Source organism: Choloepus didactylus, chromosome 9, assembly GCF_015220235.1.
Source record: "Choloepus didactylus isolate mChoDid1 chromosome 9, mChoDid1.pri, whole genome shotgun sequence".
Classification (NCBI taxonomy): domain Eukaryota; kingdom Metazoa; phylum Chordata; class Mammalia; order Pilosa; family Megalonychidae; genus Choloepus; species Choloepus didactylus.
The window spans coordinates 126,780,125-126,805,687 of record NC_051315.1 but is presented as its reverse complement, the minus strand read 5'-3'; the positions used below and the strand labels follow the sequence as shown (position 1 = coordinate 126,805,687).

Genomic DNA, 25,563 nt, shown 5'->3' with positions numbered 1-25,563 from the left:
AATACAGTTTTGATCAAATGTATGCTTACCATGATGTAATGGTTAAAGTAATTATAGGATAGAATAAGAAAACTATACTAATAAGTTAAATATATGTAATAGTAATCTCTGTTCTAATTTTTAGTTTTTATGTAAGTAAAAAGTGTTTTATAACACTTTACAAAAGTCATAGTTTAGTGAATAAAAATATTTTCAGTAAAGTTTCGCAGACATTCAAGGTTAAGTTTGAATCTCTGATAACACTGTGAATACCCTCCTCTGATCTTGATTCACTTGTGGGTCACCACCTGTAGTTCATCACCCGTAGTTCAAACATAAAAATAAAATATGACTTAATTGAATGCACCCTGAATCAAAGGCTCTGTAAATACTCTAACTGAAATGGAAGGAGTCTTCTGTTCTCATATCCAGCTGTGTCTGGAAGGGGCAGAAAGCCCCAGGCTTGTTAACCTATCCATTCATTTTTGCATTGTAAACTTGTTCCTTTTACCTTAAGTGCTCCTGTAGTAAATACGTGTTGAATTTAAATTCTTCTCTTGAGTGCTCTTTACTTTTAAACTCTTGTCTGTCCCTATACTCTTATTTGAGGGTGCAGTTACTTGATGAAGCCCCAACCGACTGAATCACGACCTGATCAGGCTCTGGAGATCACAGGTTTCAGGTGAGAGTCGAACCCGTGACAGCTGCTCCTCGGGGGACTGTGTGGGGTGCATTCTCCACCCTGGCTCCCAGACTTTCCCGGCAGGACTGCGCTCCAGCCGCCACCCGATGGTGGGCTTCTTGTCCACCTTCCCTCCCTTTCTCACCTCCCCAGTCTCGGACTCCACCATATTTAATTACATTATCCCAAAGCAATAATCATGAACATGTGCAAAGATTTAGCTACTGGGATAGTCAGGAAGGCCTTATTTGTAAAAGAAACAGAGAAGTTATACCACGGAGGAGCTGTGGTAAGTAAAATGCAGGTACGTCCATGTAACGGAATATTCCTTGGCCACTAAAAGTGAATGAAATGTTATACAAAACCATAGAATGTTCATGATAGAGTCAAGTGAGGAAAGCAGGTTAGAAAGCACTGGATATATTTGGTATATCTGCAATTTCTTATAACTAGATTTATTGGCAAAAGAGTAACAATGGTTATTTCTGGGCAATATGGCCACCGGTGATTTTTATTTTTGTGTGTGCATGTAAGTGTGTACACATGTGTACTTCCATATTTTTCTAATTTTCTTTCATAATCATGTATTATTTTTGTAATTAGAAAATGTAACTTAACAAGTAAAGAAATAAATGCAACATCAATGAAGAAAAGAACACCTAAGGGGCATAATTTATATGGGTTTATTAATATACTTTTAGTTGTGAGCAACTTCATAAAAAATAAACTTGCCAGACACTATCCGTTTGGCATATGAGTATCCTCTCAAATGCATCACCCATCAATTTTGTAGCATCATTCATTTTTCCCAAATCAGAAATCCTACACTGTCTTCAATGGAATCTCTGTCATTTTTCGTTTCAAGTAATAAAGGAATAAACATTTATTTTTTTAAATACGCAACGTGACACCTGCCACATTGTGAGTATGAATTAGGATCACCTGTAACCGGTGAGGAAATCGGTCACAACAATCTATAGAAGCTGGACAATGATGCTAAAACTGTTACCAGTAGTGGTGGCAGCCAGGACCACCTCTGAAACCCATGCTCCCCAACAGAGACCTGGGCCACATATTTTAGCAAGAAAATGGTAGTGCATAATGAGAGAGGAACCCTTTCAACCCTCTCAGAAATTTGTGCGTATTCCAGATTAAATAAGGACACTGCAGGTGGGGAGGGGACAATGTAATACAAATATCCAAATATCTTTACCTGTAGTGACTAGAGATTAGATTATTTTCATTAAAAAATTCTGGGGGCATCTACTTTATGCAAAGTATGTCTATAATAAGAATAAAATGGATTAAATGCTGGCTCTGTTTGCCAGGTTGGAACTGACCAGGGAATGGATTAAAACGCCCCCTTGTTTCCCACCCACTTCTCAATGCGCCTTGGATTTAGGGGTTTTCTTCACCCGCCCTTTTTTTCCGAAGCATTTGCGGAAGCCGAAGAGGAAGCATTTAAAGGCGATGAAGAGGGAGGTCAGCACGATGGCCAGCAGGAAGCCGATCACGTCCAAGGAGTGGTACTGGTACCAGTTGAGGTCGTGGGCTGCGGGGCGCAGGTGTGGGGCCCCCTTATGCCTCATCACGAACTCCACCCAGAACACGGCCAGGTCGAGCGGCTCCATGGGACGGTCCTTGTGGATGCTGGAGAGGTGCATGATGTTCTCCTTGTAGCTGAACACAGAGAAGTCACGTTAACGCCTGGGCCCCCAGCAGATGGCCTCTCCGCAGGCTTGCTTACTGCCAGGAACGCTACCAGGCTCGCCAAATGTGATAGAGGAAGCATGTTTCTATCTTAACCAGAAAAGAATAAATGTTCTTTGTCTCTAAAAAAGTAAATAAATTAAAAATGCTAAATTTAGCATGAGGCTGGGTCTATGCGGCCTGTTAAAGTAAAATGGATTCCTGTTTGTTTTGGACAGTGTAGACAGCTGAATCAGAACATCTGATTCCAAAATGGGTTAGATGCCTCCACTCTTAGTGCAACTGCACTAGAAGAAGGTGGAGAAAGGAGGAGAGGAGAAGGAAAAGAAAAGGTAGACATTGTATTCAGGAATAATTATGATCACTGCTGACTGTAAACAAGTGCCTAATTTTAGTTTAATGTGATAGGTTACGTTTTTAGGTTACAAGGAGTTATCGATACTATGGAACAAAAGATCAAAATTAACAAAATATTAACATTATTATTATCACGAATTATTAACAGGATGTGGACCTCAGAATGCATTTGTCAGCACAGGGAGAGCTGCCGGGTTTTAATTCTATCACCGCGTGAAGAGCAGGGCCCTGGGGCCAGAAGAAGCCAGCTGGCATCGTGGAAAGGGGAACCAGGCAAATCCTCTGGGCACTGACCTGAGCTTACATGGGCTTTTGTTTTTTATGCCCTGGCACCACTCAGAGCAAAGCCAATGCCTCTTTCACACGTTAGCACCTCAAGGACTTGAAGTCGGTCATCGCGTCCCCTCCAGGTCCCCTCACCCGTGCTCGATGTAACCTGCTGTGCTGTGTCTCTGCCCGTGGGAACACACTCCAGGTTTTTCGCATCTGAATTCCTGATTAATGTCTCTTTAAAAAGGAAGCAACTATGCGTGGAGGCTCCTGACGTTCCCTCACTGACACACACACGCACTCACATACATGCAGAGAGCACACATGCATCCTCACGCATACATGCAGGTACACGTATCCACATATGCACAATGTGTGTGTGGGAGTCCTGGGTCCACGGCCTTCCCCAAGTGCCCTGAAGACTGCACACAGCAGCTTGCTTGACCTAGGAGAATTAAGGTTTGACCCCCTCTCCTTGTAAAATCAGGCCTCCGGTGCTAAATGTTATCTACAGCTTGCCTCGGTCCTGGAACTCCCTCCTCCCTGAATCTCCCTGAGGATAGTCTAAAATCCTCCCCTCTTCCCTGCTGACTACAATCGATCCCTCCCTACGTCACAAGACCCTCGCTCCTCTCATACCCGTTTGAATGTCTTTGTCCTAACCCTTATAAACCACTCCCCGGCATCCCCTGCTTTTGCAGAGTAACTTCATGTTGAGCTCTGAACCATTCAGCTCAGCTCCTGAATTCAGGGCAATGTGATGGAATTCCCACCCTGTCAGTAAGCCCCAGAATAAAAGTTCATGTCTCAGAACGTGTCCGGTGCTTTCTTTTGCCCTTCAGCTGCAAAAGCCCTCTTGGGCTGTGACAGCATGCAAGCACTCATACACATGCATACACACATGCACACGCGTGTGCACATGCCTACGTATGCAGTGTGCATGCACACTGACATACATGCACGCACATACGCAGGCATACAGATGTGTGCACGCTCACGTGTACATAAACACGCACACCATCAACTGTAGGATAGAATCCCACCACCGGCTATGACTTCTCCCCCATAGGTTTTGATCAGCCTATTACCAGTAAACTTAACGTTCATACACTAAATTTCATTCCTAATTTGATCTGGTGGCTTTTGTCTTTTGAAGAATTGTTTTCAGGGCCACAATGGAACAAATTCACCTTTGCTTTTATTATTAGACTTTGTCTGTGATATGTATACAGCCCCTGTACAAAATCTCTCACAGGTTTCAGTGCTGGGAAAACTGTACTTCTAAGCAGCTGGCTTGTTTTTATCTTATGGACACTACGCTTCTTGTAATTGACTATTTCTCTCCTTGCTTTAACCACTAAGGGCCTCTAATGTAGAATCTGTAACCCATTTATAGAAATGTATGGGAACTTATAATTCAGAAATCTGTTATGGCAATATTATTTTATTTTTTTCCTAAACTGAAGTTTTAAATCTTCCAGGGAGAATGAATTTTAAAATAACTTCTCTGATAATTTATGTAGTAATTAAAGAATTCTTTTATAAAGTGAATAATAATAAACCACAAATTATCTTACTTATAAATCTGGTATTTCATGTTTTTGTTTTTGTTTTTGTTTTTGTTTTTTACCTTTGAATATTTACTGTGAATGTTATGGCCAAATACAGGTAGTATTCCTCTACACCTTCTCTCTACTTATTTATTTATTTTTGTACTTTCTCTCTTCTTACCTTTTGTCATTGATGACTGCTTTTAGGGCATTTGCTAAATCTTCAGATGTCATATCAAGGACGTCCAGGGTCACTCCAGCTCCCCGAGTCTCCATGCGCTTTGCATTGTCCATCTGATCGCCAAACAAAGGCATCATCACCATCGGAACGCCGTTGCATATTGCTTCATAAATGCCGTGAGAGCCAGCATGTGTGATAAAGGCACGAGTCTTCGGGTGACCTGAGAAGCAAAGCAGAGAGAGACAACTGTGGTCAGCTTACCGAGGATGTCTGTCTGACATCCTCTAAGTTTGAATTCATCCTCTAAGTACCGTAAGGTGAATTGTTAAATAAGCCTATTGCCAGTCCCACAACTCAGGTCTGTTTCCTCAAGGACCTGAGAGCCATCTCTCTGAAATGTTATTATCAAGGAAGGTAACAACTTATCACTCAATTTCCTGGGAGAAAATGGGCCTAATTTCAGCTATTACCTGTGTGGTGGTTTGAAACTATCTGTAACCTAGAAAACATGTTCTTAAATTTAATCCATTCCTGTGGGTGTGAACCCCTCGTAGGTAGGCCCCTTTGATGAGGTTACTTCAGTTAAGGTGTGGCCCACCTCAATCAGATGGGTCTTAATCCTATTACTGGAGGCCTTTATAAATGGAATGAAGCAAGAAGGGAGAGACCAGGAGACTCCGCAATGTGCCTTGCCATGTGACAAGCTAAGGACAAGAGAGCACCAGCAGTCAGCTTCAGAATGCCACAGCCTTCGGGGAGAAAGCATCGCCTCGATGATGTCTTCATTTGGACATTTTCCCAGACTCAAAACCATGAGCAAATAAATTCCCATTGTTTAACCCGACCCATTTCATGGTATTTACTTAAGCAGCCTGGGAAATGAAATCAACCTGACTCCAAATTGTAGAACCTAGTTCCAGTTGTAAAGATATGAAAAAATTAGCAATTTTATTTTGAAAACATGAATACAATAGGTTGTATCCACTTAGCTATATAAAAGAGCAAGATTTCTTTCTTCGCAATCTCTTCAGTGGATTGCCTGAGATGCGTTATATTTTGGGTTCATGCTTATTCAATAATAAAATTATTTTCTTTCTCTTCTACCTTTGTGGAGAGATTTCTGGGTTGGGAGCTGAGAGACTGAATATACAAATAGACCACTATCAGCAGTAACCAGACCAGGAAACTAGACCACAATCGCTGTAAAAATCAACCCAAAATAGCCAGGACTCGATCAACTGACGGTTTCCCTAATGTTTGCTCCCACTTCCAAATAGGACTAACTGGAGAGAGCTAAATATGCTCCCCTAACCAATCACATAGGAGGCTCCAGCTTCTCATTAGCCCACCTCCAGCCTCCCCATGCCAATAGCTCCAGCCAGGGCACACCTGAAGTCTTCTGTTTGTTCCACCATAAAGCTTTCCCACTCCCCTGCCTGCCTTTGAATCTCGGCCAAAAGCAAGTGACGGTGGCCGATTCCTTGTTGTAGCAAGCTCTGAACAAGCAGCTTTTGTGGATTTCATTTATTTCCATACCATGGTTTAACCTACCCATCAAATCCTCCCAAACTCACCAAGCAGATCATTTTGGGGCATCCACTTGACAAGTTTTGTATTCTCCCTAAGATTTGATGGTGGAGTTCCTGTATACCGCCAGATAACCTATTGCAGAGACAAAAAGAACAGAGTTTTAAATATATATATATACTATGATTTTAAAAACAAAACCTGTTTGAGTAGCTAGGAAGCGGGGTCCTCTAAATGAACATCAACTTGGCAGCGGTGGGAGAAGCAGTGACTAGGAAAGCCTCTGGGTGGTAACTTTCTGTTTCCTATTCTGGGGGCTTGATTCCCAGGGTGTGTTCACTTTGTGAAAATTCGTCAAGCTGAGCACTTAGGATTTTTGTACTTTTCTGCACTTCAAGGAAAAGTTTACTTGGTAAGATAAGGGGATATAGAACTATAAAGACGGGAATATTAGAAACAAACCTAGCATCCTAAGCAATAGCATTTTGGAGAAATTTCCCTATTTAATATGAAGAAACGGTATTCCTTTTCAGTTTATTTTTAAAATAAATTCTCTTTAGTACACTCTGAGTCTCTTAGGAAATGAAACTTTCTGGTAAAGTGGATCATTATTTTTTAACAGAGTGTTTGAGAATTGAGTTACAAAAAGGAATTTTGGATTAAGAATTGCGTCGTGGCAGGGAAAACCTAAATCTAAAGTTCCAAATAATAGAATTAATATAAACACTGAAGTCTGGGGTTGGAATTCTTATCAAGATAGACATAAAGGAGACATCTAGAATCTTCTTACTGTCTGAGGTATTCTGCCCAAAGCATCAGCAATGTCCATCGCTTTCTTCTCTGGAATGTCCGAGACCATGGATCCCAAAGAGAAAACCACAATCCCATGTTCTCCAGAAGCGTTAACGTAGGCTTCGAATTCCTAGAACCACAGGAGAGATTTCCATTTATTTTTTACTTATATTCTTTGGTGATTAAAATAAGTATATTAAACTCTGCATCAGGTATCTTCCTCTTAAGAACGTGATTAAAGGTATATGTATATACAAATAATGTTATGTTATTATACATTACATATATAATATACATCAAATGAATATTTTAGAGGCAACAACTATTAATGCTTTGTTTTGTAGCATTTCCTTCTCCCTTCCTCGCTTCCAAAGGAGGAAGGCCTCTTTTCTATTGGGTTATCCCTTCTGTTCTCGTTTGAGATGCAGGATCCAGGTAATGGGCTAATTTTCCAAGGCGGAAGCAGTCTGAGGTAAGATGAGATCTACTTTCCCAGGACTATAAGCAGCTGGGAAGGTCCTGGGGAGAAAGCAGTCTTTCAGGAAGGGGACTGAAGGAGGGAGAGAAGACAGTGAGCAAAGAGGAAGCCTCCAAAGGGGCGCACAAGGAGGCAGCGCATGGAGGAAGCGTATGGAGGTAACACATAGAGGAAGCACACAGAGGAAGCACATAGCGGAAACACAAGGAGGCAGCGCATGGAGGAAGCATATGGAGGTAACACATAGAGGAAGCACACAGAGGAAGCACATAGCAGAAACATGTGGAGGAAGCACATAGCGGAAACACATGGAGGCAGTGCATGGAGGGAAGTTCATGCAGGTGAATGAGATCACTAGAGAGAGGGAAAGACTTTTAGCAGTTTCTGGGAAAGGAAAATTGGGGGGAGAGGAATTCTGTCCAAAGAGAACATTCAGGAAGCTTTCTGTGGGAGGCATTCCATAAAACTTTTGCACTGCCCCGTTAAGAAAATCTACAGGAAAGATCTGTATTACTTTTCCAGGCTTTTGGAATCCAAGATGTCACTTCTAATCCAGTGACAGATGTAAAGGATGATAGAAAACTAGCACTGCTATTACTTTAAGTAAGACCGTTCCTTTTATGTTAGAAGAAGGAATAGAGAATGTTAAGTATTGGGCTCACAGCAAACCTCAAATAGCAAAGACAACCTTTACCAACTCATTGCTTTCCCCTGCAGCCTGTAGCAGGGTCTTCTGTCTGCACAGTAGATAATAAATTTTGGATGATTAACAGTAATATTCATGGTAACTCCATACGGAAACTTAGCCAGTCAACCTTGTATTTTTCGACCTTCCCCGTTGCAGAGTTTGTGAAAGTGTGGTAAGCCAACTTTTCTACCTTAGCAAGAAGAATATATTGAAATGTATTTGAATCTTTCTTTGCTGACTCCATGATGTAGTGTAAAAAGCAAAATAATCCTCCCTGAGTGTGAATGATACAAAGCACCCCACTGTGTGCATCACAGCCTGGGCTATGAAAGGAGGAAGCTGAAGATGAGGCCAGGAGACTTTTTTCTGAAGAATCTTCTGGGCCAGATGACCCAGGGAACAAGGAATAAAGAACAGAGAAGGGGGTGTGACAATGCCTCTACAGATTGCACCTGTTTTCCTGCTGCATGCAAAAAACAGCATCGCTGGCAGGAGATGGGAGAGCTGTCTGCAGAAGTGATTCAAAGTCCTTCCTAGTGCTAATAATAATGCCATTAAGTCTTTTTTTTTTTTTTTAATCAAGGAGTGATTGTTTTCAAGTGAGTTTTGGTATATGTGAACTATGAACTATGATTGATTTGCTAGTTAATAATGAATGTTACAATGACTAGAAAATGAGCAATTTGTGGTTGTGGTTGTATGAAGCAGGAGGATGGGATTTTAGAAAGTGTTTGCCTGCTGGAGGTGAGAAACTGATAGCAGGGATTCTCAATTCTTAAATAGAGATTATAGATTATGACCTATCAAAAGCCTCTCCCTAAAGTAATAAGGAATAGGCTTTAGAGATGTAAATCAAGCAAACAAAAGCTCTGAAGTGAGGCAATAAGAAGATGATCCAATCAGAACAGCAGCTTTAGCTACAGTGTTGAAACAGGGGGAACCTGGAGATAAGGAGGGTTGGTGCATCCCCCGGAATCCGATAAGGGGAAGCCACCAGATTCAACTCTCAGCAAGAATATTAGCTCAACTTGATCTGTCCCCAGGCTTCTAAGCCAACTCCAAAGTACTTCCATCTTGAGGAAACACGTAATGTGCACACACACACACACATGCTCACTCACACTCGCACACACACACAGTGGTAATTCCACTCAGAGGAAACAGAGCAAGGCGTGAGGATGGCAATTCCTCCCCAACTCAGGACCTCAATGATCTAATTAACACCCCCACCCCCACCGCCGAGTGCTAAATCGTTCCATGCATTTCCAAAGGATGCTGCGGGCACTGACGATGTTGCAAGATGTGGTAAGATTTGCCCAGAACCGGCGCAAGACGGTCACCCCAGATGTGAGTGAGAGGACACCCCCAACCAGGCTGAGCATGCAGGATTTTAACAGTGACCTCTACCAAGCTCGGTTCTGAGCATGACCTCTCAAGGCCAAATACTGACCAGCCCTCCCTGGGAGCGACCACATGCCTAGTTCACCCTCGCCAGCCAGAGGCCCTATCTGAGTCCTTTAGCTCATGGTGGCTGAGTCTTGGCCTTTTCCATCGAGCACATCTGAAAAATCAGGGAGCACACGTCGTCCTCCCAGCCACCACACTATGGATTTTGGCTGTGGCAAAAACATTCTGAGGCTCTGCCTTTCTAGGATCTGCATGACATCCCTCTCCTTCACCCCCTTTCTCTTACCCAGGGAGAGAGAACACATCTCCAAGCTCTTTTTACTGAGTCATGATATACCTCCTACCTAAATTTCCTTCATAAAAGCCACCATTAAATGCCACCTTCTCAGGAAAGGGTCAAGTCTAATTTCACCTCCGCAAGGCTAATTGTACACCTGCCCATATCCACCCAGCCACCAGCAGGACATGATCATCACGAAATCGAACCACGGGTCCATAAACATCCAAAGTTAAACAGCAGGGTTTGGCTAAAGTTTAAATGCCACGAAAGCTAATACACAGATTAGAGCAGGGCAAACTCCAGAGATCACGTTATTGGGACAGATTTTATGGGGTTCCATAAGGGTGAAGGCCATCCCTCACTTGGCAAAACCATCCCTAAAGCTCCACCCGAATGGCCAAAAGGGTGAAGCAATTTCTTAACTGAGAATATCTTCAATCCTCCCACTGTATTCACTTCCAAAAAGAATGAGACCCCTAAAGTGCTTTCACTTCCCCACTCCGATGAGACTAACCCACCCAAGACGAGACATTTAAAAGACTTCCTAAGTTTTGCTGAGAGTTTAGCATTTTTCATTCCAGGCTTTTATTGGTTTTCTCCTTCCCAGTGACTTTTGCTTTTCAAGAATCCCTATTTAATGCTTAAATGATCAGTTTCCAGTCACTTTATCATTATCTACTAAGATTTATCTATAACTATTGCGTGCTTCACTGCTCCCCACTTTTTCTTCTCCTCACCATCTTTCCCAAGTCTTGGAGGCTCTGTCCACCCATCTTTGGTCTGGTTATTTTCTTCAGATGAAATGTGTGGTTATCATCTCTGAATCTCTACATATTCGCAAAAAAAAATGGTCTCACTCTGAGAGGGAAATAGCATCTCAGATTCTTGAGTTTCATTCCGTTTCTGTCAAAATTTTCTATCATTTTTTGGCTTTCAGCCTTGCCAATGATGTCCAATGCCAGGCCGATTGGGTTTACTTTGTAAGCAAAGTCTCTATGGACTTTCTTTACGGATTTTACCTTTAGTCTTGAAGTTCCAGACTTCGGTGAGGTCATGAAAGTTTCTGCCATATATCATCAGAGAGAGAGACAGAGAGAGAGAGATCTGTTCTGTGATTCAGTGATTTATTCCAATGTACGGAATTGATCATTATTCAGGGAAATTTTTTTCTGCTATCGGTTAATTATCGCCTCTTCCCCATATGTTCCTTTTTGCCCTTCTGAAATCCCTATTATTCACATATTATATCTTCAAACTCTGTTCTCCAATCCTTTTATCTCTTTCCTTATGATTTTCTCTGTTTAATTTTTTTGTAAGTTGCCAGTTATTTCTTTTACTCGATTTCTTAGACCATTAATTCAGGTCCAAACTGTAAACCATTATCTCCTTCAATTAACCCACAGATACATTTACTCATGCATGATTTTTTGTTTCAGAAAGTCCCTTTTTGTTGCTATACTCGAATCTTTTTGTTTTGTTCTATTGACATCTGTTTTTTCTTGTTTCCTTAGAAGTCCCTAATTCTCCCTTATTCTTATTCCATGTTCTGGGGCTCAGGCCCAGTTGCTGGGGTAGCTTCTCCAGAGGCAAAGCCATGAGTAAAGCAAGGCAAGTGGTCTGTCTCTGGCCACGTGGGTCTGGGGTGGGAATAGCCAGCTGCTGTCCTGGCTATCCACGTTCGATGTGTACCTCATCCCCCTGACACCAGCACAGCCTCACACATCTCCTAAAGTCCGGAGGGTGCAGGCCAGGATCGGGCTTCCTGGAGTCTTGAAGGAAAGCTACAACAAGATTTTCCTAGGGGCCAGGGCAGAGAGTGGGGGTGATGGTGCTCCTTGGAGAAACAGCTTATTGCTCCCAGGGATCCCAGGGATGGAACACAGGTGCCTGGGCCACTCTGCCCTGAAGCTGCCCACATGTGAAGCTTTATAGCCTTGGCTCCTGGGAAATCCCAAGAGCAAGGCCCTCTCTGGTGCCTAATTTTTAAATTAAGTGAAAACAGGCATCTAGGAATCTGACTGGGTTAGAAATACCACCTCCACCTTGTTTAAGAAAAGAAAGAAAAAGGAAGTTTGAAGACAAAGGAATTCTAAAAGCATAATAGTACAATGTAGGCAAAAATAATGCAAGAAATTTTTAAAAATAGTGATTTAACATTAAAAGCTTGGAATTTTGGATTTAAAACATTAAACTAGCAAAAGAGGACTAACAGCAGGCACAACTGACAAAGACATTGTCACACCTAAACCTGTTCTCACCAAACAAGTCAGCGACCAATATGTAGAGTGAAAACTCCCATCAGTAAATTTAGCAATACAATGCACCACTTACTTTCACAGATTTGGGAGGGGGAGGGCAGGGGGGGGAGCAGAAAACATATGATAAAGTTGATAAAGTTCAGCAATCTCTCCTGTCAAACAGCCCAAGGAAAAGAGGGCTATCACTCAAATAAGTAAAGGCTATTTGCCAAAAAAAAAAAAAAAAAAAAAAAAAGAGGCAAACAATGCTCAATGATGAAAAGAAATCAATTTATATTTAAATCAGGGGCACAGTAGGAATCCTTGATATTGCCCAAATTATTCGACTGGTTTTAGGGATTCTAGTGAATTCAGTGAGCCCGATCATTGGTATGGAATTTGAAACAGAAGAAACAAATTTCCTTTATCAACAAATGAAAATGCTGCAAGCAGTTTTAAATAACCAGGAGCATGGACCCCTTGGTGAGATGAGTGCACAGTAAGTAGATAAGCAGCTAGAAGAGAAATGAATGCAACAAAAGACTGTAGAGCACTCAAGAAAAAAATAAATAAGAAAGGACAGAAGAAATGAGAAGAAAACTACAGAATATTTTATCTTTGCTAAGGCAATGTTTGCAGCAGCAAAAAATGAAGCAAAAAGAAAAACCCTGGCATAAAAATTGAATGCCCTCCATAGGGAGTTAAATGCCTGACTGAATAACTGTGGTATATAAGTACCTGGAATATTATGTAGCTGCTAAAAAAGAATAAGTCAGATAAAAGCTTTAGATCTGGGGTGGTATCAGGGACATAAGTGAGCGACAAGGATCCATCAGTATCCTATTTTGTAAAACAACAACAAAAATTCTATGTAGGTATGTAGGTTTGTATGTCATTGTGGGAGTATAAAGAACTGTTAGGATTACTACCTCCCTGGTAACTAGTCCTGTAAACACCCTTTTGTTTTCATTCATCTGTTTAACACGTATTTGTTGAGTGCCTGCTAGATGCACAGAGCCCCTGGGGTGGGGGGGTTCCCCACGGGAGTGGGGTGGAGATAGCAACCCCGACACTGATTTGTCACTCGTGTTCTTTCTGCCACCCAAAGTCTCTCCTTGTCATAATTATTTAAAATATGAATCACTTTGGAGACATTCTGGAAACTAAGATTCAGTTCTCTGGGGGTGACCACAGGCCCGCAGGAAGAGCCAGACTCAGCTCCTGGAAAGCACCTGGCCTGCCAACCTTTGACGAGGACACGAGTATGCCCACTGAAATGTCACCTCCTCCTAGAGGCTGCCCCTAACCCTACTTTGGAAGGAGCATGTCCTGCCATTCTCGAGCACTCCCCTGAGACTTAGAAGGACATGTGACTCCCATGTCAAATTCTTGAGGGAGGGGGGAACATTTCAGGGAATGAGACGAACGACCTTCTGCTGGATGCTGGAAACCGACTGTCAGTTATTAGAAGAGAAGGGACCACAGGAGTCATCTTCCTATCACAGTATCTAGAAACTGGAGCTTCAGCTGGGAGCATAGGGGTGCTCTCCTGCCCGGGTCTATAGAGCTCAAAGAACTATTTAATCAGTCTTGACTCTTCTGTACCTGACCCAGGAGTGGGCACACAATGCATATTTTGTTTTCTGCCCAATGCAGCGAACGCAGCACTCTAGACGCTGGCATTTAACACCTGTTGCATCGAATTGGTTACTATCCACTGGAGCATACTAAATAAAACCCCCAAAGTATACTTTCCTAAAGTCAAACGCAACACAATCACCCAGAGGATGATGCTAAACGGGGAATATAAATTACAAGTCAGACCTAAGACATTTTCAAGACAGACATGAACAAAATAGGGCATTCTAAATGACCTCAGCACGCTCACCCAGCCCATATCTGAGACATGGTCATCAATCCAGAAGTTCCTGCAAGAATGAAGGCATGTGGAGCCTCCACTCAGATACCTACCTGGGATAGCGGTTTTCTATGAGCGCATTGGACCCCACCAATAAAAACCATATTGGGCATCAAGGGCCTGGGGTAATCCCTGACAAAGTCTGCTCTGAACAGCCAGACAGATGCATAGCTCATCAGGTCCTGGACTGTCACATCTCTCTGAAGGAACTCCGAAGCCAAGGTGGCATAAGGAGAATAAACTGGACGGCACAGAAGGAACTCTGTGGAGGCAATCAGCATGTTTTTCACTCGCTGCATAAAAGTCATGTGATCTGAGTTCAGCGACATAGACCTGGGCACATAGGATGGGGGGCCGGGGCACTGGGTGCCCTCAAAGTGCAAGCCGCACGGCATCGTGTACAAGAAGTACACGGCAGGCAGACCCAGGTACTGCGCAACGATGGGACCACAAGGGAGGAAAGGGTCCACCAGCACAGCATCAAAGCCACTGTCCCCCAGATAGGCCATGAGCTCCTGGTTGTGCAATAACTGGGAGCAGGAAGAAAAAAGCAGAGCTGAGTTCTGTTGCACTCTCCTGTACATTTCAACCACACGCTGCAAAAAACCATCATTCTTGAAGACATAATGCCCAAGACTGGCAAAAATCTCTTCCAAGTCCTCCCTTCGGTATGGCACAGGGTACCTCTTCAAGGTGAAGAATGCTCCTTCTTTAATGTGCATAGTCGCATCAGGGGCTACCACCAGGACTTCGTGTCCCCTCTGCTGCAGCTCCTGGATGACCCCGAGCATGCTGAGCCAGTGGCTGCCATCCGTTGGGACCACCAACAGCTTCCCGCCCTGGGACACAGTGGGGCCGAGCGCACACAGCAGCAGGGCCAGGACAAGGGGACGTGGACCTTGGGCCATGGCTTCTCAGCATTTGCTGCTGACAGCTGCTTTGCCAGTGGTGCCACCTCTCCCACTATATGTTGTAAGAACCATCCCCACCCCTAGTTAATGTTTGCTTGTGTCACTTGACAATGGCCCTGGGTGGGGTAAAGATAGCAGGAAGTTTACATTTAGAGATTAAAGAGAGTGCGGCTTTAGGGTTACCTGGTTTCTTTTATTTTCTTTCAAATATTTTGAAATACTTTCAAACTTACAGGACAGTTACAAACATAGTACAAACCCCATACAGAGAATGCCAACATATGCAACCGCCCCATACCCAGATCACCAATTTTAACATTTTGCCACATTTTGCCACATCCTACATATCTATCTATCCATCTATCTGTTGGTCTGTCTATCTGTATATGTATATCAATCCATTTTCTGAACACTTGCATGCAAGTCATATACATGATGCTCCTTGAACACCTAATACTGCCAGGCACATTTCCTAAGCAAGGGTATTCACTTACGTAACCACCTTAGATGCAGCTGCGTTCAAGAATTTAGCAATGATTTAATTATAAGCCTATATTTCAATAACAGATGAACACAAAAGAGAATATCAATATAAAGATGGAAAATATGGAAAGGAATAAAACGGAGCTTAAGACCACAGTAACAGAAATTAAAAATTCTCTAGAGGGGTTCAACAGCAGATTGGAGATAGCAGAAGAAAGAACTTGAACATAAGACGAGTGAAAACATCCAGTCTGAGGGGCAGAAAGAAGAAAGAGTAAAGAAAAGTGAACAGAGCCAGAGGACCTGTGGGACACTGTCAAACATTCCAATATGTGCACTGCAGGAGTCCCAGAAGGCGAAGAAAGAAAGGAGCAAAGAGAATATTCAAAGAAATAATAGGTGAAAACTTCCTAAACTTAAAGAGAAACATGGAGGTACATGTGATGGTTTGAAGCTATATGGACCCCAGAAAAGAACATGTTTTTAAAAGCTAATCTATTCCTGTGTGTGAAGACATACTGTGGGTGGGACCTTTTGATTAGGTTACCTCAGTTGAGGAATGACCTAGGGTGGGTCTTAATAAGAGGATATTAACCAAATGAGGACTTGAAGCAGGCAGCTTCTCCACAGAGATGGTAACCAGAAAGAAAATATCAGAGGACGTGAAAACTCAGAGTCAGAAAGTAGAGTACAGGTTATCAGGTTAGAAGGGATGGGGAGTTAATGTGTAATTGGTATCAGGTTTCTGTTTAGGGTGAAGGCAAAGTTGTAGAAATGGATGGAACTGAGCCTACAGTAACATTGTGAATGTGATTAATCCTACAGAATGGTACATTTGGGAGGAGTAGGGATGGGAAGATTTGTGTTGTATATGTATTTCCCCAATTTAAAAAAAAAGAAATTAAAGAGATAATGCCAATTAAATGCAATACATGATACTAGATGGGATCTAGGAATGCAGGAGAAAGGCTCAAATGGACATTATTGGGAATAAGAAAAACTGGAATATAGAATGTAAGCTTTATATCCATGTTAACTTTCTTGACTCGTGTAACCACACTTAAGGTGACTACATGGATGGTTATCCTTGTTCATGGGAAACGTGCATGGAGGTATTAGGTGTCCAAGGAGTAGAATGTGGGCAGCCTACTCTCAAGTGTTCAGAAGGTAGATAAATTAGATAGATAGATGATAGATAGATAGATACATACATAGATAGGCAGATAGGTAGATAGATGATGGGTGGAGAGATAGATATAGAAAAAAAGAAAGAAAGAAAGAAGGAGAGAGAGAGAGAGAGAGAGAGAGAGAGAGAGAAATAAAGAAGGAAAGAAAGGAAGAAAGAAAGAGAAAGAAAGGAAGAGAAAGAGAAAGAGAAAGAGAAAGAAAGAAAAGAAAGAAAAAGAAAAAGAAAGAAAGAAAGAAAGAAAAAGAAAGGAAGGTAGGAAGGAAGGAAGGAAGGAAGGAAGGAAGAAAGAAAGAAAGAAAGAAAGAAAGAAAGAAAGAAAGAAAGAAAGAAAGAAAGAAAGAAAGAAAGAAAAAGAAAAGGAGAGAGGTAGAGGGAGGGAGGGAGATGCGAGGAAGGATGTTGGATGAATAGATGAAATGGTGCAGCCAGGGCCGCAAAATTTTGCAGCTGGTGGTTCTGGGGGTAAGTTGGAGTTCTCTGCAAATGCTTTGTATTATTTTTGCTACTGTCCTGTAAGTTTGAAATTATTTCAAAATAAAAAGTTTTTTAAAAAGGATGTGAAAATTAAAAGGGGGAGTCAAATGATACTCCTCTTCTTTCTCCCAACTTCTGCAACACCCTCCCCCTAACACAAAGAAATTATAAAATAAATACTCAATAAACTAAACCCACATCACAGAATGGACTAGGGGCCATTTATCAACAAGTTAATAAAGAACAACCTCTGAAAATAATGCAATGGTGCCACAAAGAAAACAATAACTTTACTCTGGTATGAAATGGTAACCCCTCTTCATTTGTATATTTGTGACAACTTGGTCAGGAGTAGATAAATCAGATGACTCCCCAACCCAGCTTCCATGGTCCTGTTTCAGAGCCTCAGCCCTTCCCCTCATCCTCTTTCTGTCTCTTCTCATCCACAGCCTCAGTGGGTCCCTGCCCTGCCCCATTCCACCAACACCTCAGAAAGCTCAGCCAACAATTTCCTATGCCTAATACAAACTCCTCAGCCTTGCCCTCCAGACTCCAGGGGCATGGACCCAGCTCACCTCTCCAAGCGCTTTCCTCCTCCCTGGCCCTTCTGCTGGGACCTCTCCCACTGCCCTTTATCCTACAGCCATTCTGAGTTACTTGCCCCTTCCCAGACATGCTTTGTACTTTTGCACTTTGCTTTCTTCTCACCAGGCTCCACTCCTGAGCAGCTCCCTGCTCCTGTTCATTGAGTGCTCACCAAGTGTCAAATGCAGGGCTTCATCACCCTTCTCGCCAGGTGACATGAGGTCAGCAATTTGTTTGGACAAAGTAACACCCCTACCCTTTGGATCTACTAAACCTCTATGGTGAATTCTAGAAAGTTCATTGGTTAATCATTTTCCTCTTGGAACTAAGTGACCTTTATTGGTGTTGCCTCATAGGAGGTGTCAGTCATGTTCTGAGTCCCTTACCTTGTCCCTGTCCTGTGGGTTGTCCATGCACAGACTTCTATATCCTAAGGTGGCCACTCCATGTGTCAGAGCCAATCTATCAGTGACAGAGAACTTTATGACCCTGTGTCTGCATCAACTCTTTCCTGAGTTTCCAGCTCCCTGGCCTCCCTTACAGATTTTGCATCTGCCACCCCTCATCATCCTGTATGCCAATCCCTTAAAATAAAAATTTTTATATGCATGTACATATATCCTGTTGGTTCTGTTTCTCAGGAGAATCCTGACTGATACAAACAAACAGTAAGTGAACACTCCACAAATAGGAAACCAAAAGAGCGAAGCAAACTAAGTAAGTTAAATTGTACTTATCACACTCATCCAACTCCTAGGGGGAAAAGACACCTTGGGAAGTTCTGACGACCAAGCTGAAGGCAAAGGGGAGGGGTAAGGAAAACAATAGTTACAATTTGTATTTAGTAACCATGTCCTTCTGCCCAAAATCGTGCTGCACACTTTACAAACATATTGTGCCTGATCCCCTAGAATTATCCTGTAAAGGCTGATACTATTGTTTACATTTTACAAATGAAGACACTGAGGCTCAGAAAAGCAAAGTGATTTGCCAGTGTCCTGTATTTAGTGAGTGGCAGCGCTGAGACCCAGGCCCCGGGTGACGGCCCTTAGAGGCCCTACTCTTAGCCATAGCTCCCCACTGTCTCTAGCAGAACCTGGATGATGGAATGTGAGGCTGTGATTGAAACGCACAACCCATCAGAAGTCAGAAGTAAAGTTGTAACCCCACAGTCATTACTCAGCAGAAACAAATGGAGAGATTGCTGATGGCAGGATTATGCGGCCAAGTAGAAAGTGTCACTCAGTAGACATGACTGAGCATCTCTCTTTTCTTTTAGAACCCATTTCCCTTCTGTAGAATCCCAGGATGAAAGTTCAATTTCCAACATTCTGACCCAGGGACATCACTGGCCACTCATACTTGGGGACGTGCTGGGAGGCTCATACACAAACTGCTGCCTTTAAAGCTGCGTGCTCCTGTGGGACACATTAACAGGGACTCTCATTCTGGTTCTTAGAGTAGGTACTTGGAATCCCTTCTTCCTGGACCTCCACCCTTTCTCAACAGACCTCCAGGTCTTGTATGTGCTTGTATAGGGGAGCCTACGCACACATGTGCACACGCACACACACACACACACACACACACACACACACACACACACACACACACACCCTAAAGCTCCTCCCTCCCCCAGTCACTCTTCATTCTCTGGGACATAGATTCTGGGGTGAATGAAAAAAGATGTTGCAATGCTTTTGCTCTTTGTTATGCACTTATCTGCAATTCTGAAAATCATAGGGCAACCCTTCCAAAGTCTGAACGTCAGGAGAGTTCATCTGTAGATACACAGGGCGCAGAGAGCGTAAACCCACAGTGTCACCACTTTGATGACTTTATGACTTTCCTGCATCCTGCAGAGCCTCAGAACTTTTGGAGGCTGCTGTATACTTGGATGGTTGGGGGCCACACTCTGCCCGTGAAGCAGGAGTGCTGCTTAGTAGTCTGAAGAGCAGGCAATCCACATACACTGTCAACAGCTATGACCCAGGACCACTGCTCAGTGAGCCAATGGAACTTACATCCTGGAACCTAATACACCTGACACTTAAAATCCACCATCAATTCCCTCATTCACCAATGTTCATTGAAAGTGCGGGCCCTACTACTGTGTGCCAGGCACTATGCCAAGAGCTGGGGCTTGAAAGCCAGTTAGAAATGCAAGTGTGAGGAGCTGTCCAGTGGGCAGAGACAAATTCACAAAGAGGAAATGTGCTCTAGTTGGGGAAGCACAGGTGGCCAAGGAAACAGCTGTGTGGTTTTGCTTTGGGGACTACTGAAGACTAGGGTGTCTGTGAGAGCATTCCTAGGTGCACATTAGGGAGGTGCTTTCTTTTTTTCGCTGAGGACAGTAGTTAATACCCACTGTGATGGTTGGGTTCATGTGTCAACTTGGCCAGGTGATGGTACCCAGGTGTCGGATCAGAAAGCACTGACCTAACTGTTACTGCAAGAACATTTGTGGCTTTTAATAAACCAGAAGGCTGGTTTATTAAATCATCAGTCAATTGGCTGCTTCTGTGACTGATTATATCGATGTAGGGAGTGTCTTCCACAATGAAAGCATGTAATCAGCTGGATTTAATCCAATAAGTTGAAGACTTAAGCGAGATAGATAGAGGACCTCCACTCCTTTGGCTAACCAGCAAAGCATTTCCTGAGGAGTTCATGGAAGTTGTCAGTTCGTTTTCTGAGGAGTTCATCGAACACATTCATCAAAGTTGCCAGTTTGCTGCACGAGATGTTCATCAAATATCTTCATTGGAGTTGCCAGTTTGCTGCCTGCCCTGCAGAATTTGGACTCATGCATACCCACAGTTACATGAGACACTTTTATAAAATTTCATATTTATAGATATCCCTTGTTGATTCTGTTTCCCTCGAGAACCCTAACTAATACACCCACCATGCCACTTCATTCAGGTTGGAGCTGCTTGTTACTCAGCTAAAGCTAAAACAGAGGCATAGATTGCCCGCTGGAATCAAAGCTGTCTTCCTTGAATCTCTGCGGCATTTTGCTTCCACTTTTACCAAGTCCTCATTTTATTCTACCTTGCATCCTAGCTAGCAATTTGCATAACTTTGCTTCTAGACTGTAAGGCTGTAAGGGAAGGGCTTCAGCTTTGGAATGCCTGATCGCTCAACTGTCAGTCCCATTGCTTTGTAGACAGTAGGCGCTCAGTAGCCAGTTCTGCATGGATGTGATTTCTCACCTCCCTTTGCTCTCGGCCCCATGTCCAAGCAAGTGCTAAATCAGATGATTCTCAGCCCCAGCTGTCGTGGTCCTCTTTCAGAGCCTCAGCCTCTCTGCCCATCCTCTCTCTGTCTCTTCTCATCCCTAGCATCAGTGGCCCCCCACCCCACCCCATTCCACCACCACCTCCGAAACCTCAGTCAACAATTTCCAATGGCCTAAAATAAAATTCAAACTCCACAGCCTTGCCCTCCAGACTCCAGGAGCATGGACCCCAGCTCACCTGTCCAAGCTCTTATCTCCTCCCCAGCCCTTCTGGTGGGACTCCTCCCTCTTCCCTTTATCCTCCAGCCATTCTGGGACACCTGCCCTTCCTCAAACATGCTTTGTACTTTTGCAGTTTGCTTTGTTCACACCAAGCTCAACTCCTGAGCAGCTCCCTGATCCTGTTCACTGAGTGCTCACCAAGTGTCAAACTCAGGGCTTCATGACCCTTCTCACCAGGTGACATGAGGTCAGCAATTTTTTCAGATGAGATAACACCCCTTCCCTTTGGATCTTCTAACCCTCTATGGCTAATGTTAGAAAGTTCATTGGTTAATCATTTTCCTCTTGGAATGAAGTGACCCTTTTGTTGTTGCATCACAGTTTATCAAACAAAGCAAAGGATATAGTGTCAAGGAGCAAAATTAGGAGGAAGTGGAGAGAAAATTCAAACAAGTGGTTGAGATGTTGGCTATCTTATCAGATGCCAAGAAATGCCAAAAATAAAACCATGGTCATGATATGGCAATTTTAGTGGAAATAATCACTCATATCTCAAGATTAACCCCAGCACTATAAATATGGCCATAGATTTTAATGATTTGATATGCTTCATCCTGGGGTTTCAAGAATTTTTCAGGGGAATTTTACAAAGTCAAAAGTATTTCCATAATAATGTTGTTATTTGAGTTTTTCACTCTCATTGTCTCATAAGTATACAGAAAAGTTTTCCTGAGGCTACATGGCATGTGATATAGCAATCCATTGAATGCAGAAGGAGGTATGAGAATCCAACTCTTACTATTAAGTCAGATACTAAACAGGTTTTTACAAAACATGAAAAACAGAGACGGAAGAAGATGGCAGCATAGAGAGGAGTGGAAGTTAGTTAGTCCCCCCAGAGCAACTAATAAGCAACCAGGAACAACTAGTAAATGATCTGTAATAACTGCTGGGGGACAAGCATGATTGTCTACACACGGTGCACCAACCTGGTTTGGGAGGAATGCCTGAGATCGCAGTGTGGAATCTCTGAGTAGAAACTGCAGACCCTAGCTGAGAGCCCCCTTCCCGATGGCAGCCTGAATGGCAAAGTCTCGCTATGATAGAGAGCAGCACTCTCTGAACAAACAAATATGCCTCAGTTCAGCTCCAACTGGGGTTTTAATTGGCAAATGTGGACTGATCAATGCAAGCCGCAAATCCACAACAAGCAGACAGAGGCTTTTAGTGACAACTGACCTTGAAGACCCAGGGGTCTTCTCTGTCTCGGGAGGAGGAGCCCAGGGAACCGGGTGCTATCTCTGGCCAACGGGTGAAACTTGGGGCCATAGACTGCCTCTGAAAGGGGGCTTTCTCTCCCTTTTTCTCTCTCTCAACTTGATCAGCTCAGTGGAGAAAGCCTCAGCCATTTTCAGCCCCAGCACTCTGCAGTGGAGAAAGCCTCACCATTTTTAGGTCTCAATGCTCTGACCCAGACAAGGATGGAGATAGCAGAGTCAGAGAGATAAAGAACCTATTTGTATGCAAATGAAAACTCCCCAGGGGGCATATCTTCCCTAAGAGGAAGAAGGTGGTGCCCAGATCTACTACCCACCATCCATTCAGAACCAGACCCCAGAGCCTGGCGGAAAACAGCCAGGGGCATACCTCCTTACACCAGTCAGGAGTGACAGGCTGACAGGTGCCACCTGCTGGGCAGAAAAGCACAGTGGCTTGAGGCTTCACATGGTGTGTAAATCCTCTAAGACACACCCTCAGGGAAACCGGATACTGAATATTTCTTCCTTCTGGGACCTGAGCCTGTTCTGGTCTGAGAAAACCTGATTGGGGTAACCAAGGAAACCAGATGCCTAGACAACAGAAAAATACAACCCACACTAAGAAAAACAAAGTTATGGCCCAGTCAAAAGAACAAACTTACACTTCAACTGAGATACAGGAATTAAAACAACTAATGCTAAATCAATTCAAAAAGTTCAGGGAAGATAAGGCAAAAGAGATGAAGGCTATAAAGAAAACACTGGGCATACATAAGGTAGAAATCAAAAGTTCGAAAAAAACAACTGGCAGAATCAATGGAAATGAAAGGCACAACACAAGAGACAAAAGATACAATGGAGACATACAACATCAGATCTCAAGAGGTAGAAGAAAACACTCAGAAACTGGAGAACAAGATACCTGAAAGCTTACACACAAAGGAACAGATAGGGAAAAGAATGGAAAAATATGAGCAACATCTCAGGGAATTGAATGACAACATGAAACACAAAATTGTACTTGTCATGGGTGTCCCAGAAGGAGAAAAGAAGGGAAAAGGGGCAGAAGCAATAATAGAGGAAATAATTAATGAAAATTTCCCATCTCTTATGAAAGAAATAAAATTATAGATCCAAGAATTGCAGCACACCCAAACAGAATAGATCTGAATAGGCCTACACCAAGACACTTAATAATCAGATTATCCAACATCAAAGGCATAGAGAATCCTGAAAGCAGCAAGAGAAAATCAATCCATCACATACAAAGGAAGCTTGATAAGACTATGTGTGGATTTCTCAGCAGAAACCATGGAGGCAAGAAGGAAGTAGTTTGATATATTTAAGATACTGAAAGAAAAACACCACCAACCAAGAATCCTATATGCAGCAAAACTGTCCCTCAAATATGAGGGAGAGCTTAAAATACTCTCTGACAAACAGACAATGACAGACTTTGTGAACAGGATACCTTCTGTACAGGAAATACTAAAGGGAGCACTACAGACAGATAGGGAAAGACAGGAGTGAGAGGTTTGGAACACAATTTTGGGTGATGGTGGCACAGCGATATAAGTACACTGAGCAAAGATAACTATGAATATGGTTGAAAGAGAAGGTTAGGAGCATGTGGAACACCAGAAGGAAAGAGGAAAGGTAAAGACTTGGAATGTATAACTCAGTGACACCTAGAGTATTCAACAATTGTGATAAAATGTACAAATATGTTTTTTCATGAGGGAGAACAAATGAATGTCAGCCTTGCATGGTGTTAAAAATAGGGAAGTATTGGGGAAAAATACAATCAATGTAAACTAGAGACTATAATTAACAGAAACATTGTATTGTGCTTCCTTTAATGTAACAAAGGCAATATACTAAGGCTAAATGCATATAAGAGGGGGCATAAGGGAAGGGTATGGGACTCTCAGCATTGGTAGTGAAGTCTGACTATTCTACTTTAGTTTAATGTTATCTTTCCTTTTGTTGCTTCCTAGCTGTCATGTTTTTTTTTCCTCTTTCTTTTTTCTTTTTCTTTTTTCTCTACCTTCTTTGACTCTTCCTCCTGCTTTGTGGAAGAAATGGAGATGTCCTCATACAGATAGTGGTGAGGGTGGTGAATATATAAATATGTGACTATACAGGGAACCATCAATTGTTTACTTAGGATGGAATGTATGGTGTGTGAACAAAACCGTCTTTAAAAAAATGGGTTGATGAAGAAATCTTGAGGGCACTCTATTGAGTGAAATAAGTCAGACACATAAGGACAAATATTGCAGGGTCTCACTGATATGAATTAATTATAACATGTAAACTCACAGACATGAAATATAAGTTACCAAGATATAGAACGAGGCTAAAGAACGGGAAGCAGTTGCTTATTATGACCAGAATGTTCAACTACGTTGAACTTAAATGTTTGGAAATGAACAGAGGTGACAGTAGCACATTGTGAGAATAACTGATAGTGCTGAATGGTGTGTGAACGGGGTGGAAAGGGGAAGCTCAGAGTCACATGTCACCAGAAGGAAAGCTGGAGGTTAAAAGACAGGAATGTATAAAACAGTGAACCTTGTGGTGGGCAAGGTCCGTGATTAACTGTACAAATATTAGAACAAATGTATGACACTGTAACTAGAAGTTAATAATAGAGGGGCATATAGGGAAAAAATAAACCTATTGCAAACTATATACTACAGTTAGCAGTATTTTAACATTCTTCCATCAACAGTAACGAATGTACTATACCAATACTATGAGTCAACAATTGGGGGGGGGGGTTGTGTAAGGATAAGGGAGGATTTGAGTTTCCCTTTTTTGTCTTTCTTTTCTGGAGTAATGAAAATGTTCTAAAAATTGAAAAAAAATTAATTGTGGTGATGGATACACAACTGTATAATGGTACCAGGGGCAACTGATTGTACACTTTGGATCTTTGGATAATAGTATGGTATGTGAATAATCGCAATAAAAAAATGCAAACAAACAAGTAAAACATGTTTTGTTTTGAAAAATATAGTAGTTTTTTTCACAAAAATATGATTTATGTTAGCATGTAATGACTTACTGTTATTACTAAATTGATTCTTAATGAAGTTGTATACGATAAGTATTAATAGCTATAACCAACAGAAACAAAA

At 42.5% G+C, this 25,563-nt stretch overlaps 1 protein-coding gene across 4 annotated transcripts in view; it reads right to left on the bottom strand.

Moving 5' to 3' along the window:
• Positions 1-1,321: 1,321 nt before the first annotated feature.
• The window catches only part of LOC119544040 (UDP-glucuronosyltransferase 1-6-like), a 235,793-nt gene continuing 211,551 nt past the window's right edge, over positions 1,322-25,563 (bottom strand). For 3 of the 4 annotated variants that reach the window (XM_037849065.1, XM_037849064.1, XM_037849063.1), the window contains exons 2-5: positions 7,047-7,178; positions 6,304-6,391; positions 4,730-4,949; positions 1,322-2,341 (exon numbers count right to left, since the gene is read on the bottom strand). In XM_037849065.1, the coding sequence (XP_037704993.1) occupies positions 2,044-2,341; positions 4,730-4,949; positions 6,304-6,391; positions 7,047-7,178 (738 nt within the window). In that variant the 3' untranslated portion in view covers positions 1,322-2,043. Of the gene's footprint in view, positions 2,342-4,729; positions 4,950-6,303; positions 6,392-7,046; positions 7,179-14,109; positions 14,976-25,563 lie in introns of those variants that run through there. The other variant, XM_037849066.1, reaches the window with a different exon arrangement.